The 17,666-nt window shown below is 43.6% G+C and overlaps 1 protein-coding gene across 3 annotated transcripts in view; it reads left to right on the forward strand.

The window, feature by feature from the left end:
- Positions 1 to 625: 625 nt before the first annotated feature.
- LOC124065143 (glutamate receptor ionotropic, NMDA 2D) overlaps positions 626 to 17,666 on the forward strand; it is a 28,553-nt gene continuing 11,512 nt past the window's right edge. The window contains exons 1-10 of one of the 3 annotated variants that reach the window (XM_046400273.1): positions 626 to 751; positions 1,807 to 2,073; positions 5,183 to 5,511; positions 6,720 to 6,834; positions 11,725 to 11,930; positions 12,524 to 12,692; positions 13,978 to 14,131; positions 14,633 to 14,758; positions 15,616 to 15,845; positions 16,192 to 16,352. In XM_046400273.1, coding sequence (XP_046256229.1) covers positions 671 to 751; positions 1,807 to 2,073; positions 5,183 to 5,511; positions 6,720 to 6,834; positions 11,725 to 11,930; positions 12,524 to 12,692; positions 13,978 to 14,131; positions 14,633 to 14,758; positions 15,616 to 15,845; positions 16,192 to 16,352 — 1,838 coding nt within the window. In that variant the 5' untranslated portion in view covers positions 626 to 670. Of the gene's footprint in view, positions 752 to 1,806; positions 2,074 to 5,182; positions 5,512 to 6,719; positions 6,835 to 10,992; positions 11,116 to 11,401; positions 11,461 to 11,724; positions 11,931 to 12,523; positions 12,693 to 13,977; positions 14,132 to 14,632; positions 14,759 to 15,615; positions 15,846 to 16,191; positions 16,353 to 17,666 lie in introns of those variants that run through there. The other 2 variants (XM_046400272.1, XM_046400271.1) reach the window with 2 other exon arrangements.

Here is a 17,666-nt window from a genome sequence, read left to right on the forward strand (position 1 = left end):
GATGCCTCCCCCCACCTCCTGCTCCGGCCCAGCCCACGGGAGCGTGATGCAGGGGCCTTGATGAACTTCAACATCGCCGTAATCCACGCCGGTGCTACGGTGCAGCCAGAGGCGGCGGTGGCGGGGCCCGGGGGAAGGGTGCTCTACCCCGGTTTTGGCCGGGTATACGGCTCCCTGGGGGAGAGCGTGGTCACCCAGTGGGGCTCTGCTAACGTCATCTGGCTACAGGTTGGACACTGTCTCCTCTACCTACTGCTCATTCAGGCTTACTTGAAGGAAAGGAATAACAATGACCATCCATTATTCATACTCACTTCCATTATTTGAGCTGAATGGGCAGCATACTACTGCTGTTGTGTGGGCCCTGCTGAATGAGCAGGCGAGTGCCTCTGCTCTTTGACCACAGCTTGTACTGTTAGTCAGACATGTCATGTATACTGCAGACTCTTTCCATATGAATAACACAAAGTCAAGACACACTATCATAGTTGGTCAACTCTTTTTGCCCTTCTGTCTTTATCCCTCTCTACCCTTTTCCCCCCAGGTGAATGACAGTAGTCCTAAGACGGTGCTGTCCCAGCTGTGTGAGCTGCTGGCGGCACGGCCTCTGCAGGGACTGGTTTATGAAGAGGAGAGGCCACCTCGCACAGCATGGGGTCCTTTGGCCCCCATGCTGGAGTTTGTCTCTGCACAAACAGGACTGCCCATAGTGGCAGTAGGAGGGGGAGCAGGGCTGGGGAGAATGCCACAGGTATGAGGAGGGAGGTTGGTGTCGGGGTGGGAGGGTAATAAGGAAGTGTTTGCTTTACTGTGTGTGTGTAGCTGTGGGTGTGTTTAAGACAGGGAGATGAGAGAATCTGAGGAATATATGAAGGCAAATGTCCCAGGTGTGTGGTTGTGTAGCTCCAAATGTAAGGACTGGGGAGTGGAACAATGTTAATTGGGCTTGTCCTGCATACTGAAGCAGTATGGATTGACAGCACTGTGAATGAAGAAAAAAGGGAGAGCTACTTATATTGCCATAACAACTTACAATGTCACAATGCCGCGCATCCTCTATGTGAAGAAAAGGTTTGGGGAAGCACCGGTGGGACGGAGGGGAAGTTGAAGGTCAGGGTCGCTGATCTGCTGAAACTCTGTAGTGTTTGATCTGTAAATGGCACCAACTGGGGCTGTCGCTCTGCCTCTGATGTTCCTGGGAGGGAAGCAATAAGCAGACATGGGTGTGTGTGTATGACTGAATAGGAGAATGCATGTGTGTGTGTGTGTGTGTGTGTGTGTGTGTGTGTGTGTGTACTATACATTTGTGTGAAAGTGTGAATGCACCAGAGAAACTAGATGTCACATGTTTTTCACCACCAAACAGGGGTGGGGACAAACAACATTGCATTTTGTGCTTACAGATAATGTTTTAATGATTTACTCTTGAGGAATCAAATTGTAGCACTTTGATGAACTTCCTTTGAAGATGTACCCTCGTCTAGTCCTCATCCCCTCCCATCCCCTGAACAGACTTCTTAGAAACACTCCGTGCTGGACGTCATAGGAGAATTTGAGTAACAATCCAGTCTGTTTTAGCCCTACGGCTGTGCGAGTGCTGCTGCTCCAAAAACTTCAAGCCCCGTGATTCCCGATGTTGTGCATAAACATGGAGCAGTCCGGAGAGTTGTAGTTCTTTGTAGTGAAAATGCTGTCTGTTACTTACCGACTGTATTGTAACTGCATTTTAGACACAGTACAACTACAGAGGATGAATTTCTACAGTGAGATTTTAAACCAAATCTGCTGCTTTCTTCCCCAAATCAGGAATCAGGTTCCATCTTTCTCCAGTTCAGCTCCTCTACTGCCCTCCAATTAGAGGTCATCTTTGAAGTGCTGGAGGAGTATGACTGGACAGCCTTTTCCGTGGTGTCCACTCGTCACCACGGCTACCAGGATTTCCTGTCTGTGGTGGAGGGCCTGACGGACGGCTCGTTCATCGGCTGGGAGAAGAAGAGTGTGGTGATCCTGAATGTGACCGACGACCCAGGGGGGGCCCGCACGCGCAGGCTGCTGAAGGAGAACGAGGCGCAGGTGAGACAGGGGGGAGGGAGGGGGGAAAGGGGGGAGGAAAGGGGAGGAAGTGCTGCGAGTACCATCGGGGGCCCCCGTTCTGACAGGTGGCTTCCCAGCTTTTTCCTTCCTTCTTCATCTCTCCCTCTGTCCCTCCACATCTCTCTCTCCCCTCTCTCCTCTATCCCTCTGTTCTTCTCTTTCCCTCTCATCTGCCAAGGCATAAAGAGTTCAACAGTACAACAAAAAAACCACGAGTCAGTCTGATTTGATGGCTGGTTGTCGTGCGGCACTGAACAAAGTTATTTGCCAAATGCTAAAGAGTTTCCCATCAAGTGGCTTTAAGGTTGGAAAAAACCATCTCGATCTACAGAGTGTCACGTCTGCTGTATGTTCTGTATCAGCTTGTTCCTGCTCTTCAGTGAAAATACTGTAAGTTATGTTCACACTGAGTGAAATATCCACGGCTTTTATACACACGTCCCCATAATTTAGCTTGGCTTGTTGGTATCTTTGGAAAGTCAGATCTCCTAACGCGTCGAACGTGAACGTGTGTGGTTTTGAACAATGTTTTGCTTTACTTCAATCCAGACGTTACTTAATTTTCTTCTGTTTCTCCACTGTCTTATCTTTATTTGGCTTTAATTTAAATTAACTCTTTATTCATTCATGTTGTGATGGTGTGAAAAAAAAACCTGCCCCTTGCCTGTCAAATTCACACTGATTCATTAATGAGCAGAATGACTCGTGGTTTTTGACTTGTACCTGCTCCCTCTCCTACCACGCTGCCTTGCTTGTTCTTCCCTTCCTTTCCTTACTTCTTTCAAACTTCCTTTCCCACCTTCTTTACTCCTCTTGTCATCCCACAAATCCTTTTTTCTCCATTTTTTTAGCCTTAAACCTCCTCTTTGACCCCATGATCCTCCTGTTCAATTTTTCATCTTCATGTTCTTATGCTTACTCCACTCCCCCTTCCCCCCTCTGCCTCCCCTCCTGTGTTTCTTTGCCTAGAGACAAGCTCACTCTCCTCTGCTGCTTTCCTGTTCACCTCCGTCTCTGTATGACTATCTTTCATTCCTTTAGTCCATTCGTCCATCCCTCTTGCTGCATGTCTTTTCCGGCCACAGACTCTGCTCTCCTTTGCCTCGGTTTGTTTGGGTCTCAATGTCATTGCTAATGTCCCAGCATGGTCACTGCAGCTCTGTGTGTGTGCGCGTGTGAGTGACTGTGTGTGTTTGTATCTGTTAGAGTGTGCATGTGTATTGGATTCCTTAGACTCCACTCTGCTAGTGTCACTGTTGATATAACATACTGCCTGCAGCGGGTTGCCTATACGCAGTGCTCGCTTTTTTAACCCTCTTGCTTTTCACCACAACCCCGTTTCTTTTAGCTTTTCTGTACTGCAGGGCTAATAAATGCCTTTGATTGTTTAGCGATGCCATGTATGTCTGCATTACATGCTCTCTCTCTCTTTGTCTTTCTGCCATATATATAGCTATGTCTTCTACATTGTAGATGGCCTGATGAAGGTCTCTGGGTCAATTTCAACTCAAATCTCTCACTGTCTATCTTTTGTTCCATTCCTCTTCCAGCTTCTGCCTTGTCAGTATTTCTTCTGCCCTCTCTCTCTCTGTCTCTCTCTCTCTGTCTGTCTGTTGTGTTGTATGTTCCTCACTTTCTCCATTTCCAGTCTTTAGATACTGTGTGTGTCTCTAACTCTGATTCTCTCCTTCCCTCCTTAATTCAGTCTCCCTCTCCGTGTGTCACCCTCTTTCTCCCGCCTTCCTCCTCGCCCTCTGTCACTCTCATTCCCTGTCTAATTCACTGGAGGTTTATTGGCATACAGGCAGGATTGTTTTGCCAAGCCATTACAGTTCAAAATTCAATGAAGGCGCAATTCTCAAAATGTGCTTTCAGTCAGTTTCCTCGACTTTCTCCCCCTCTCTCTCCATGAAACTGTTGTCTCTCTCTTTTTTGTCCTTCAATTCCCCTTTGTCTTCTTTCCTCAATCCATCATTTTTATGTACTTCTTTCATTTTAAAATGCTCTCACTCTTTCTTTCTTCTTATGTATTTGTCAGCATTTAACCCCCACCCCTCTATAGTCCAGCTCAGCTCAGCTCTATCTTCCTCTTGTCGATCCCTTCCTTCTCTCTCCATTTCCCCTCTAACCCTTTAAAACCCTCTTTGGTCAATTTCTACCCCCCTCCTCTCCTTATTTCCCCATCCTTACCTCAGCAATTGCAGCAGAGAGCTCATCCACTATCAATGCTCTGTCTTTCTGTGTTGAATTTTTCTCTCTCTATGATGTTTTGTTCTCTCTTCCTCCCCAGCCTCACTCCATCATCCCACTCCTTCTTTCGTAAATATCTCCTATCTCTCCAGGCCCTGATTTCAACAAAACATGACACCCTTTGCTGTTCTTCTCCATCCTCCCTCCTCCTTTCCGTTTTCCAAGGAGTGACATTTCTGTTTTCCCACCTCTGATTACTTCCCTCTATCTGTTTTTTTTTTTTTTTTTGCCCCCCTCCATCTCCAGCTTTCTCCAGGTTTTTTCTCCACCCTGCTTTAAATAACACATGTCAGAGTTTAACCTCTTCCCCCTTGTTTTCCCGTAGGTGTGTTTGGTCTTTAACCACCCTCTCTGCCTCTACCTCTCTATTTCCCTGCTTACAGTTCTTTCCTTTTCTTTCTTCTTTTACTCCTGTTTTCATTATTCATAACTGTAACTTGTTTCATCAGGCCCAAGCTCATTAAGTAATGACCCCAATTGCCTCCTGGTTAGCACACATCCCATTCAACCATGCAGCCTTCCCTCTCTCTGGTTTTTCTGCTTCTTCCTCTGAATCACGCGCCTGACTCCCATGAACCTTATCACATCAGCTATCTCTCCTCTTACCTCCCCCAGCATCCTTGTTTTTTTTTTTTCTTGATATGGCCTTTTCTATCCAGCCGCCTCCCCTCCCGTTCAGGTGCACCTCTGCTCCAGCTCTATCTGTCTCCCCTTACTTCTCCCACCCTCTGTCTCTCTCTCCACGTCTCCCCTGTCCCCTCCTTATCTCACTAGTGTGTATGTGTGTGTGTGTCTCCCCTCGTCCCTGTTCCTTCCCTGCCTTCCTACTGTCCTCCAGGTGCGTTTGCTGTACTGCTCCCAGGAGGAGGCTGAGCTGGTCTTTCGGGCTGCCTGGGCTGCCGGTCAGGCCGGAGCCTCACACATGTGGTTTGCTGTGGGGCCAGCTCTCTCGGGTTTGGGAACTGAGAACCTGCCCCGGGCTCTGTTTGCCGTGAGGCCCCAGGGCTGGAGGGACGAACCTCGCCGGAGGATTGCTCGGGGTGTGTCTGTGCTGACTCACGGGGCAGTGGCAACGCGGAAGGATTACGGGACCACGGGTGGGCCAAACTTTGTCACCAACTGCATGACGGATGCTAATCAGACCCAGAGACTGCGAGGCAGAATGAGGTGAGATGGAGATAAGACGAAACAGGAAGGGAGAAAAGGAGAATGTGAGCAAGGAAGGAAGAGAAGTGTAAGCTTTAGGGTTACTGCAAGGCAGGTGGGACAAATGAATGAAAAAGGATGAAAGAGAAATAGAGACAGCATAAGATGTATTCTATGAAATGAGTTGGTTCAGTGCCAGAATGAGCTGGAAGGTATATGGGTGGAGTTGGTAGATTCAGTGTCAGAGAGCAGACACAGAGGGGATACCTGAATCTGGAGTTGGCTATCATCCATGCAAAATAGATGTTGTTGGTGCGTGTAGTTGTGAGTTGGCAAAATTACCCCAGCATCTGTAGCAAGCGGACCATGTCTCATGTATATTAATGAGTCGGCTTTAATATATTCCTCATAGGCTGTGCAAACAAGCAGCGGCACACTCTGACAGGTAGCCCAAGTGGTAGTGGTGGTCATCTTGGTTCATTTTTCACGCCACTTGTACATACACGCCTCACAAACATGACTGAATGAAGACTACTCTCAGTTTGCTCTGTGTGAAAATGAGCCAAACATGTAATTAATTAGTTTATTGGCAGTAATTTTTGGAAATGAAGCACAGCACAAACAGCGTGGCAATTAAAGGGGAAATGATTAATAGATTCTTCCTTGTTTGTTTGTAAAACACGTCCAAGAACAGAGGAGGGAGATGTTTTCATTTCCATTTTTTTGCACTGCTACCTGCTGTTCACTGTCTGTAACTACAAGCTGCTCTTCCGTATGAGTTTTTCTGTCACATCAAAAAAAAAAAAAAAAAAAAAAAGAGATTTCAGGTGTTGTGTTTTGAAGCCAGAAAGATGACATGAGGAGACAATTAGAGCATCTGTCCTGTGTGATTATCAGACAAACTCTAGAGCTTGCAGCCGATGCAGAGAGCAGCAGTTCTTTGACTTCAAAGGTCCTGACAGTCCTGTGCGTCTGATCATTTGTCTGTAGATGTGATGAACAGACAAGACCTCACTGTCACCATTGAGGTGGTGTGACTTAGTTTCAGATGGGAAGAGAACAGGAAATGCTTACTGCTGCCATCATAGACAACCTTAGGATTCCTAGTTTCTCCTCATTTCGTTTAAGAAAACAATTAACTTTCCTGATTTTATAAGTTTACTGTCTTATTACTTATAAGTCTACTCACTGTTTTCTTTCTCCTTATGTCTGTATCCATCACCATGCAGGTATTTCAGCAACATCACGCTTGGAGGTCGAGACTACTCCTTCAACAGTGATGGTTACCTGGCCAACCCCTTCCTGGATGTAATTTCCTGGACACCTGGACGTGGATGGGAAGATGTAAGGACATGACATCAGTTCATATGTCCATCATGTGCTATGTGTGTCACTCTAGAAGAGAGAAGGCCATGTTTTCTGTTGAATCCCACACTTGATTATATATTATTTTGTTGTCTCTAAAAACTGAACCTTGGCATTCTTGAGAAATCATAATTTTGTCCTCTTGGAACACTTGCAAGGACAAAAGTATGTGAAAGTGAAATCCAGAACAGGTTTTGTGCTGATTGGAGCAACGTTTTTGAGTCTTAATGTCTCCATGTGAGGTAGAGGAGCAGATCTGTGCTGCACTGGCATCTGAAATAAGAATATAAACCTGACAGTGAGCATAGTTGTGGCACAGGGGTTCATTTTCATGTAAAGTTCACTCTGGTTATCAGTGCCTGAGGCAGAGGAGAGAAGCTGGAGACACAGCAGACAGCGAATAGCTTAAGCTGGTTCTGTATCTGTGTTAAAATGGAAATACTCGTGAAAAGTTCAAGTGGCTCGAACTACTGCAGAGGTACTGCACTTAAGTACAGTACTTAAGTAAATTGTTCCATTCTTGTTTATTCCAAATTTTAACTTTTCATTTTTACTGCAAATGTTGGTTGGCTCTAAATATTATTATCGGTCTCCTTCATTACTCATAATAAGTATTGGCCCTTAAAAAAATCCCTACTTCTGAAAACACAATAATGAATATTACATATCCATTTCTGATTCTAATCCCTCTAACTCCTACAAATGAACTTTTAGCTCACTTGATAAGCAAAAATGACAAATATTCTCAAGTTCCACCATCTAAAATGTAAGGCTAAAGTTTTTTTTATATTTTATATATTTTCTTAAGGGTTTGGGTCATTAGTTTGAAAAACAAGGAATGTAAGGACATCATTGTGGCATCTGGGCAACTGTATCTTTGGCTGAATTTTTGAAAATCATTTCTACACAAAATAAGGACTAAGAATTTGGTCAACTGTCTCTTACATCATTGGCCGGTATAAAGAGGAAGAACTGTTTAGTCGTTAAATGTGCAAACGGTTTTGAGAAAACTGCATTTTGAAAGACTTACAAAACGTGAAGCTGCCCTTGGATCATTGATGAAAATAATCAATAGATGCAGCCCTGCAGTCAAACACATCTGCTCACACATTTCGTTCCTTGTCATTTTGCTGAAAGCACTGTTCTGATCTTCCTCTGATCAATAGTTGCTGATTTGTTGTTATTTGCTGCCTGTTTTCAGGTCATTGATTGTAAAATGAAATGCAGATCTAAACAGTGCTGAAGATTTCTGGGCGTCATTACCACCTGGTTGTAGACTCCCCATTGTTTTCTGTGCTTGAGTATCTTGCCTACATAACTGCATGCACGTCTACCACCAGCACCACTGGCACGTTATGCATATTCCATAAAGCTGTGGTTTGTTCAGAAATCCTTAATACGAAGCCTTGTCACCTGTTGGAGATGTTTTCCCTTTAATACGCTGGGATTTTACCCTTGTCAGTGTCAGAAGAGAGAGCGATGCACATTTTCTCAACCACACACCAGGCACCTCAACACCACTCTGTACATGTATAAATACACACACAGCACACCCAGAACATACACTCTGCAGCTGAACATAATCACAAACACCGCACAAATACAAATACCGATGCATCCACACTAGCTCACACGCACAAGCACAAACACACACTGGTGGTTCTCAGCCTCCCGCTGGTTTTAACAGCCCACCAGAGTCCAGTCTCAGCGTGTTGTAACATGCTGACTCCTGCCATATCCCTCATATCCCTTTCAATTAGAAGCTCCAGCGCTGGTCCTTCGACTCTGTGCAAACACAAGGTACAAAACCCGCCCACATACACGCACGCACTTTAAACTTACACACAGACATCCACATTTGTGTGCGCACAAATGAGGGCACATACTGTATGCTTACACACATGTGCTTACACCCTTCTTGCATAAACCCTGTTGCATACACACACACACACCCTCAATGAGGATAAGACGCCTGTATCTGCCTATTATGCACATCCACGCTGTTGGCTCTCCCTGAATATTTAATGTTTTCTTTACAATGACTGCACCATTACCTAGAGCCTGTGAGCACCCGGCTTAGCTTACTGAAACACTGCAGACTAATAGTGAAGGTTGTCCAGTATAAGCATGGCTTGTTTCAGCTAGAGACACAACACACAGCTCTAGATGGTCAGGATATTACCAGAATTGAATGAGCATTTATTAACTTCACTCAGGTGATAAAGGATAATGTTTAAAGTGGTTATCAGTCCCCAAACTTTTTTCTCCAATCTGGTATACTTTCTCCGCTGTCCCAAAATATTCCAGCATGTCTGAAGTGGTATTTCTTTGCTGTTCGTTCTCCGACGGTTGTGTGTGGGTTTTTGGGTATTTGTCTGATAGAGAGTAGTGTGTTCTCCTATAAGCTCTATCTGTTTTCTGTCTGTGTCCCCAGAGTGTGTTTTGATTGAATGTCTGTTGCGGAGCTGCGGTCGAAGTGCAGTCGAAATACTGTCATTGTTGCCACCTCCTCCTCGTCTCTCTGCCAGCGTTTGCATTATGCACACAGGCAGACTGCACAAAGCAAAACTTTACTCTACTGGTCTGCTTAAGCACTCACATTCTTATGTGTATTTTTTTTTTCATATACTCGTATGTGTGCGTGTTGACTGTATAGCTTCATGCATTTCTGTATGTGTGTGAATGAGTATGCAGGATGTATGCACGCTTTCTTTTGTGTATGTTGCTTCACTTACACTTGTCACGACACTTAGACATGACTTTTATCAGGTGATCATGCAAAGATGTGTCAAGTGATGCTGCAAGAAGGGGGGGAAGAAAAAAACCTGCACTGAATCTTCTTGGGTGTGGTTCTGCCTTGTGCTGCTTTCAAAAATCTGAATATGCCAGGCACCAGCCTACAACACATCCATGGTGCATATAAACAATGCAAAGAGAAGGGGGGAAACGATGCCACAGCCACAGGGATGCTTGACAGACATTTTCAGGTCAGCAGTGGACACAGAACAATGTGGTCTCACAGCATCATTTGGGAGCAGATTTAAAAAATCATACTGAAATGACAACTGGCCTCATACATCTACTTGCTGCACGTGTGTAAATGTCTCTAAAATGCATTTTGACCCGAGCTTGTCACATAAAATATCTTCAATCAAACCAAGTCAATAACTACAGCTCCAGGCTATTCATTGAGGTTTAAAATGTAGCTTTCTGCTTGCCACAGAAATCCCTCTGTCACTGCACCTCCCTCAGTAGAGCCTGTTGTTTGTGTAAGCATGAATCTGAGTTATTTTCTGTCTTCATTCAAAGTTCAAATGTTAATTATTATTATTTTGTTCTATGTCTGATTTGACACTAAAGTAAATGACTATAAACACATCTGGATACCCACTGCGACACCTTCAATCAGTATAGCCTCGGCATATGCACAAATGTGTCAGGTAATTGCTCCCAACCCACATAACAATGAATCCTGGTGTTCTAAAAACGAGTGAGTGGGCAAAATAACCTGTACAATACAATATATACAACAAAATGCAAAATGCCACCATGGTGCTGAATACAATCTTTATGATGCTCATTATACACAGTTTTTATTGTCAGGGAGATATCCAGTCATCTCGGTTATACTGTATTGCACAATTTATTTTTCTATCATGCAAGCAAGGACAAAATGGAGAAGTCTAATACAATGATTACTGCAAGGCATTTGTATGGGAGTGAATTATGTTGCATAGGTGGTGATGTTGTTAGGTTTACCTTCTCCGTAGGTGTTAAATGTTTAAGGTTATGATATTATGATATATGTATATTATATTTATTTTATTTCATGAACACCTCTTTTAAATTGAATTTCAAGTGGCTCCTAAAAAGTAAAATGCTTATTTTATGCCTTTCATAACGTCCTACAACAGGCCAACTGGTGGTGATTCATTTTGTAAAAATTATTTGCTGTTTTCCCGTAAAAGTACGAGGCAAGTTACTTTTAAACACTCAACTTTTTTAATCAGCTGCACTTTCAAAAAAAAGTAATTATCTACTTAACTGCAAAAGTACTGAATTATTTTATAACCTTATGCCACATACTGAGACGAATTTTGATTTAAAAAAGAAAAAAAAACTTTCCAACGTGTGTGTGAAGAAAACCGACTGTTTGGATGTGTTCACTGACCATCAGTGCACAGCACTCCCTGATTTCTCATCTTCGAGTAAAGCTTCGATGCACACACATCCTCCAACTCGAACTAAACAAGCTGAACTGTGAGTTTTGACTAACGCCTGGAATCTGCCACACGCACAGCGATCCCTACGCAAACTTTAAATTTCCTGACGTTAGCGCGCGTGCTCAAATGTATGATTTCTCTCGTGAAACCGGCGTCCAGCGTCTCTGGCGCTCCGCTCCATGTTTTCGCATTTAGCCGTGTGTTTGCTGCGGAAGCCGCAGCAGGTACTGCGGTTATGGACGCACTTGAAAACATTGTCGGGGGCTAGTTTGACTGTGTTTTCGAAGTGGGGGCTGGTTTGACCGCAGTCGGCTGCTGCAGGCGGCTTTTATCAGTTTGAGGACGTCTGTAGGATCACAAAAATACATGCTGCTGGAAACAGGTACTTAGATTAGACCACGCCCCCCTTGAGTTTTCATGGGTAATGCATTTGAAGTATTATTATTATTCATACACAGTAACTTTTTTAGGCAAATGTGGGTTGATTTTTGTCTTCTTGTCACTTGATGTGTTCTAAGGGGTTGCCATCGCCTTATTTAGTTTATCATTGTAAACAAAGGTGGTATCCATTAAAACAAATTCTGATTGTGGTACAAAGCTTGTGCACTCCTCCTCACTGTAACGTTTCCCTTGTTTGTCCCCTCAGGTAGGCTGGTGGGAGAACGGCGTGCTGAGGCTTCGGTACCCAGCCTGGTCCCGCTATGGGCCATTCCTTAAACCACCCGATGATGCACAGCACTTGCGTGTTGTCACGCTGGAGGAAAGACCATTTGTCATTGTGGAGCTGGCAGACCCCGCATCTGGGACCTGCATCCGTGACTCAGTGCCCTGCAGACGACCACTTAATGCCAGGTGAAAACCCCCCAAAATCATGTTTTAATCAGTTTTTATGTTGATTTGTTTTCTGTATAGGATTTTATTGACATTTTGCAGTGTTTCACCCAAAACTTTTCACGAGTGATAATGAAAAGAAATAATAATCAGAAAAATCAATGAAAACAAAGAACTGCAGCTCTTTCTCTTTTTTATGAATGGAGTTCCTAAGCTCTCATGATGCCATCCAATTGAAGAGACATCAATCACCTATCAAAACTGTGGTCCCTTCACTCCCTGACCATAATCAATAACAGACTGCTCTCCAGAGGGATCAGTGGAATGACTCAGGGGTCTGGAATCAGATATGACCACAGTGGAGCTTTATGGTTCATCAGCTTCTGAAGGGATGACAGCACCTATCCTACACTGGTCGATCAAACCTGTCACCAGGGACTTGGCCACAGTATTCCTTCAGTGTGACCGTTTTCTTCTGTTTTCCTTTCCCATTTCCTTTCCGTTCCTCTTGTAACTCACCTGGTGTGAAAACAGACAGTTGCACACCAGTCAGCCTGTTTGACAGTTTTAATTATTATTATTTTTCTAACTTTTTTCTCTTCTTATCTTCATAGTGCCATCCATGAGGGTGTGGCTCCCATGAAGCAGTGCTGCAAGGGCTTCTGCATTGACATCCTCAAGAGATTAGCCAAGATTGTCGGCTTCACCTACGACCTTTACTTAGTGACCAACGGGAAACATGGGAAGAAAATTGATGGGGTTTGGAACGGCATGATTGGAGAGGCAAGTCTTAGTTTGTGTGTGTGTGTGTGTGTGTTTGTGGCTGCCTGTGGTTCTGCCTGTCTGCCTTTGTGAGCAATGTGTTTTCAATGTTGGTCCCGTGTCACTTGCGTATGTGTGAAAGGTATATTTATGCCACCGCATATTTTGTGTTGCATTTTCAGTAGCATTGCTCAGCCTGGTGCTCCTGCGTCCTTTGTGGCCTGTTAAATGCAATGTGGCACATAGCTATGAGAGTTATGGCCACTTAACCACTGTGAGCCATCAGACGGCTGTCATTTATTACATGCACACCCACGCACACATGCACGTGCAAATAAATTGTAATAGAGGGCAAAAATGCATAGTTAGATAAATTATGGACGGACAAGCATGATGGCTAAAATATGCAGTGCAAACACACGCTGCAGAGACACGTCCTGGTACATGCGAAGCACACAAAAGCACAAACACACACATTGTCAGACGCCCCCTGGCTAGTTGCGATTAGTCCTTGATGTTTTCTTGGCAATACTTATTGAGGTTCATGATCCCCATCAAGAAAGACACAGAGATGCTGGCAAAAAAAATGAAAGAACAGGCACACACAAAGAAGCAAGCATGCAGACACGCTCACACACATACTGAGATCGATACGGGGGCTGCTGTTTCACTGAAGCGCCCTGCTGTTTCTATCTTTGTCCCAGAGGGAACTTGCCAAACGCCAGTTTTCACAGGTTCCAAAACAGTTAGACTGCACTCTCCTGCTCTGTCATTTATAACTTGAGCCGAGGCCAGAGCTGTCTGTCGAATCTATTTTCACATGCAAAAGGCCAAGCGAATTTTGTTTTCTCAAACTAATGTCTGTCTTTTGATCAGATGTTCCAAAGCCTGCCATTCTTTGATCAGGTAATCCAGAGACTTGGCAGAGTTGAGGGGAGGGTGCTTTGCTTTCCGCTTCGCTTCATTTTTCTGCTGATTTGCTCTGAAGACTGGATGTGCCATGTCTAATGTAGATTAACATTTCACTTGTACAATCAGCAGACACAGCGGTTTTCAGGTTTTTCTGGATGGCGGCAGGGAGGAGACAGGCCTTAGCTCATTTTGTATGCTAAAGAGATGCACAGGAGACACGTGTTCCGTATTTGTGCCAAAATTAGTCTTTGGGTTCTGTATAAAGGATCAGAGCGAAGAAATGTCACCTGGAAACAGACCTTTGTGGACTGTAAAAGATCGGCTGCATCTGTCTACAACCGCTATAGGAATTGTGAATTAGATTTCTCTTAACACTGATTCTTGTCTCCTTTAGGTTGTGTACAAGCGAGCGGACATGGCCATCGGTTCGCTGACTATCAATGAGGAGAGGTCAGAGGTTGTAGATTTCTCCGTCCCTTTTGTGGAGACGGGGATAAGTGTAATGGTCTCCCGTAGCAACGGAACCGTATCACCATCCGCTTTCTTAGGTAAGAAGCTCTGTTTATGGGAGGCAGTTAGCTGATGTACGGAATCTAATCTAATTGTAAAGTGTTGAGTTTGCATAAAAAGCTTCAACAAGATTAGCTGTTACTTTTTCTTAGCTGCTCGTGTCTTCTCGACTTATAGTTTCACTCTGTCAGCAGCCTCAAGTCTCCAGCAGGAGAACGGTGTAGACTGCATTGAGATGGCTATAAAAAAAAATAAATAAATAAAATAAAGAGAGAAGAGAGAAACGGTTTTTATGGACTTCTGGATCTCCAATGGTTTCTATTTCCACTACAAACAAAGCTCATCTCTGTGTACATAGAACATAATGAACCGAACTGACCAGAACCGAACTGGCCAGGGAATCTTGAATCCTTCAATGTGCCAGTTTTATGAAGTTGATAATAATAATTATTCTGTTACCAATAATAATGATTTAATAATGCACTAAACTGTTTGACAGGCCCTTATGTCATGTAATCTTCTTTTGTCTCTCTGCAAAGAGCCCTACAGTCCAGCGGTGTGGGTGATGATGTTCGTTATGTGCCTGACCGTGGTGGCTGTGACTGTCTTCATTTTTGAGTTCTTCAGCCCTGTGGGCTACAACCGCAGTCTCCAGACTGGCAAGAGTGAGTGATGGGTCTGAGCTGTCTTGTGTTTTCCAGTCTGATAGATGGAACAGCTCATTGCCGTTGCAGCAACACGCTCCTGGAACGTGGTTATAATATTCACAATGAAAATGATTTTTTTTTTTTTAGCATGATAATCCTTTTTTAAAATTTCTCTTCTGTCACAATGTACTGTTAGACATTTTGAATGTGCTGCCCTGAATCCTTAACTGTGAGTGTGGTGAAGAGGAAATTATACCTACAGTATGTTGATCTGCATCCAAGTATTCTTGATATTGAAGCAGCCATTTATTATTCAACAGCATAGTTTGTACCCCTGTGATATTCAGTATGCCTGATGCCTCGGTCCAATACCCAACCCGACTCGCCTCTTTTACTGCATGATTGCTGTGCTCTACATAATTTTACCTCTCTGTCATCCTTCCATATATCCCTCTCATTCACTCTCATCTCTCTCCTTCCTTCCTCCTTTACTCCTGTCGCATAAAGGCAGGAGTGTTCGAGCCCTTTGAATGGTGATTCGCACCATGTAGTTTAATTATTTGTAAGATCACGTAGCAGCTGAATTGAAAGCTGCCATCCTTGAAACGTATAGTCACCGCCTTATGAGCTTCAGTGTCAAAAAGCCTGCTAGGTATTTTCATATACAGTAAACCCATTTTACAGATCATTCAGAGAACTTTAATTTGAATCGAGTGCTTCATCTGCAGTCAGACGGTGCTGAATACACTATTGTGCCGTGAGCTGGCTGGATTGCTGTCTGGGAAAAAGTTCAGCGCTACAACCGCTCATTATGCTCAAAAATCCTTTTCGTTTTCTCTCTCTCTCACTTTTTCCCCTGTCATCATTTTGGCCAGAGGCTGGAGGCTCCACTTTCACGATAGGAAAGTCTGTATGGCTATTGTGGGCCATTGTCTTCAACAACTCGGTGCCAGTGGAGAACCCTAGAGGAACCACCAGCAAGATCATGGTGCTGATCTGGGCCTTCTTTGCTGTCATCTTTCTGGCCTCCTACACTGCTAACCTGGCTGCTTTCATGATCCAGGAGGAGTACATTGACACAGTGTCAGGCCTCTCGGACAAGAAGGTACCTCATTGCTTGAATACTGATTAAGCAGGGAAGGCAGAGGGAGAATTAAAGTCTTAGAGTGAGCCAAATCCCATGCATGTGAATGTTAAATTGATTAAAGCACAGGAATTTAGAAATGAATAAAATCTCATTTAACATAACTCAATTACCACAGTTCTTGAATACTTAAAAGACAGTTCTAAATACTACTTTAAGTCCACAGACTGCTCTCTTTTCGACGATCTGATTTGTGTTGTAAGTTAGTCTGGGAAGTGGACAGAAATAGGTCAGACAGATTGGTGCACAGCCTGGTGTGTCTCATGCCCCTTCCATCTCCCTCCCTCACCTCCCTTTGCTCCATTAGTTTCAGCATCCTGAAGAGCAGTACCCACCTCTGAAGTTTGGCACAGTGCCCAATGGGAGCACAGAAAAAAACATCCGCTCCAACTACCCGGACATGCACCAGTACATGGGCAAATACAACCAGAAGGGAGTGGAGGACGCCATTCTAAACCTGAAGACTGGGTCTGTCTGCTACAACACGAGTTTGTTTACGTTTGCATGCATCCTGCTTGGTCTGTTTCCACATCTTGCATTTTTTCTTTTCGGGTAGCTGAGTTTCATTCAAGCATGCTTTGCAAACTATTGTTTATTGAATTAAGGTAGTTTTCAAAAAAATGTTCAAAGTTTCCTCAGGTAAATATGAAGCTATCCTGTTGTTTGCTTGAGACAAGAAGGCATATGGGCTCACAAGACTATAGAATATACAACAATCAAGATGCTCACATAAAAAATAATAAAGTAAATATCCGCATGTTTCAAGAGAAAAATCCAAAAGAAGACTCAGATCATGCTGTCTTAGTGACCATACAAACAAAAATCTGCTCATAAAAACGTCAACACGAGGTATTGCAACCGCCGTAAGGATTCTTTAAATTATTTTTTAAAATCGTGAACTCCTTAGGTCACTGAACAAGGTGATGAAAGGTTGTGATGAGAACATTTTTGTCTAACAAATGATCTTAAATGGTGTTATATTTCTCTGAGAAAATCTCCATTCAGATGAAGCACAAGTAAATGCGGTGCCACTAAAGGGTCGAAAGAAGAATTTTCACCATTTTCTTCTGATGAAATATCATGAAACAGTTACAGTCAGATCTCTGCATTGGTTGGCAATTCGATCTCACCACTAAGTGTATTCTGAAGATGTTTTGAAGCGACAGCATCACACAGTGTTCCTAGAGAAGATAATGTTTGGTTGTCAGCGAGTTGTAGATGTTCAAATTCCCATTCCTTTTAGCACTTAAAAGATTTCTTATCTACCATAGGCTTCAAAGTCAAGTTAACTTTATTGTCATTCTCTGCATGCAAGGTATTACAGTAGAATGAAATGTTGTTTCATACAGACCAAGGTGCCCATCAGTACAACACATAGCATCACAGGCATCAGCATAGACACAATGTAAAACAACATGTATCAGCAAACCTAATAAAAGTGCATTAATCATACTTAATTATTAATTATTGCTTAAAAGTTTGAAAGATTGAACGTTCATTCTTTACTTTGGAGACAACTGATGACAATACAAACCCATTTACTCTATTTCCATCAACCCACCCAGTGAAAATTCACAAAATGTGTATGTTTGCTGCGATGCTTGCGATGCTTCTTTAAAAAAGTGTCCTCACTCCATCAGTCCATCATACACAGTGACGCTCTTTTCAACTCCAACCAACATTTCACATCTTTTGTCACACTTCCCGCTTTCCTGCACAAATTCTCTCACCTTTATTCTCTCTGCCTTCACCGATATCTCCACCCACCCACCCACCCACACA

The sequence above is a fragment of the Scatophagus argus genome, chromosome 9 (genome assembly GCF_020382885.2).
Source record: "Scatophagus argus isolate fScaArg1 chromosome 9, fScaArg1.pri, whole genome shotgun sequence".
NCBI lineage: Eukaryota > Metazoa > Chordata > Actinopteri > Scatophagidae > Scatophagus > Scatophagus argus.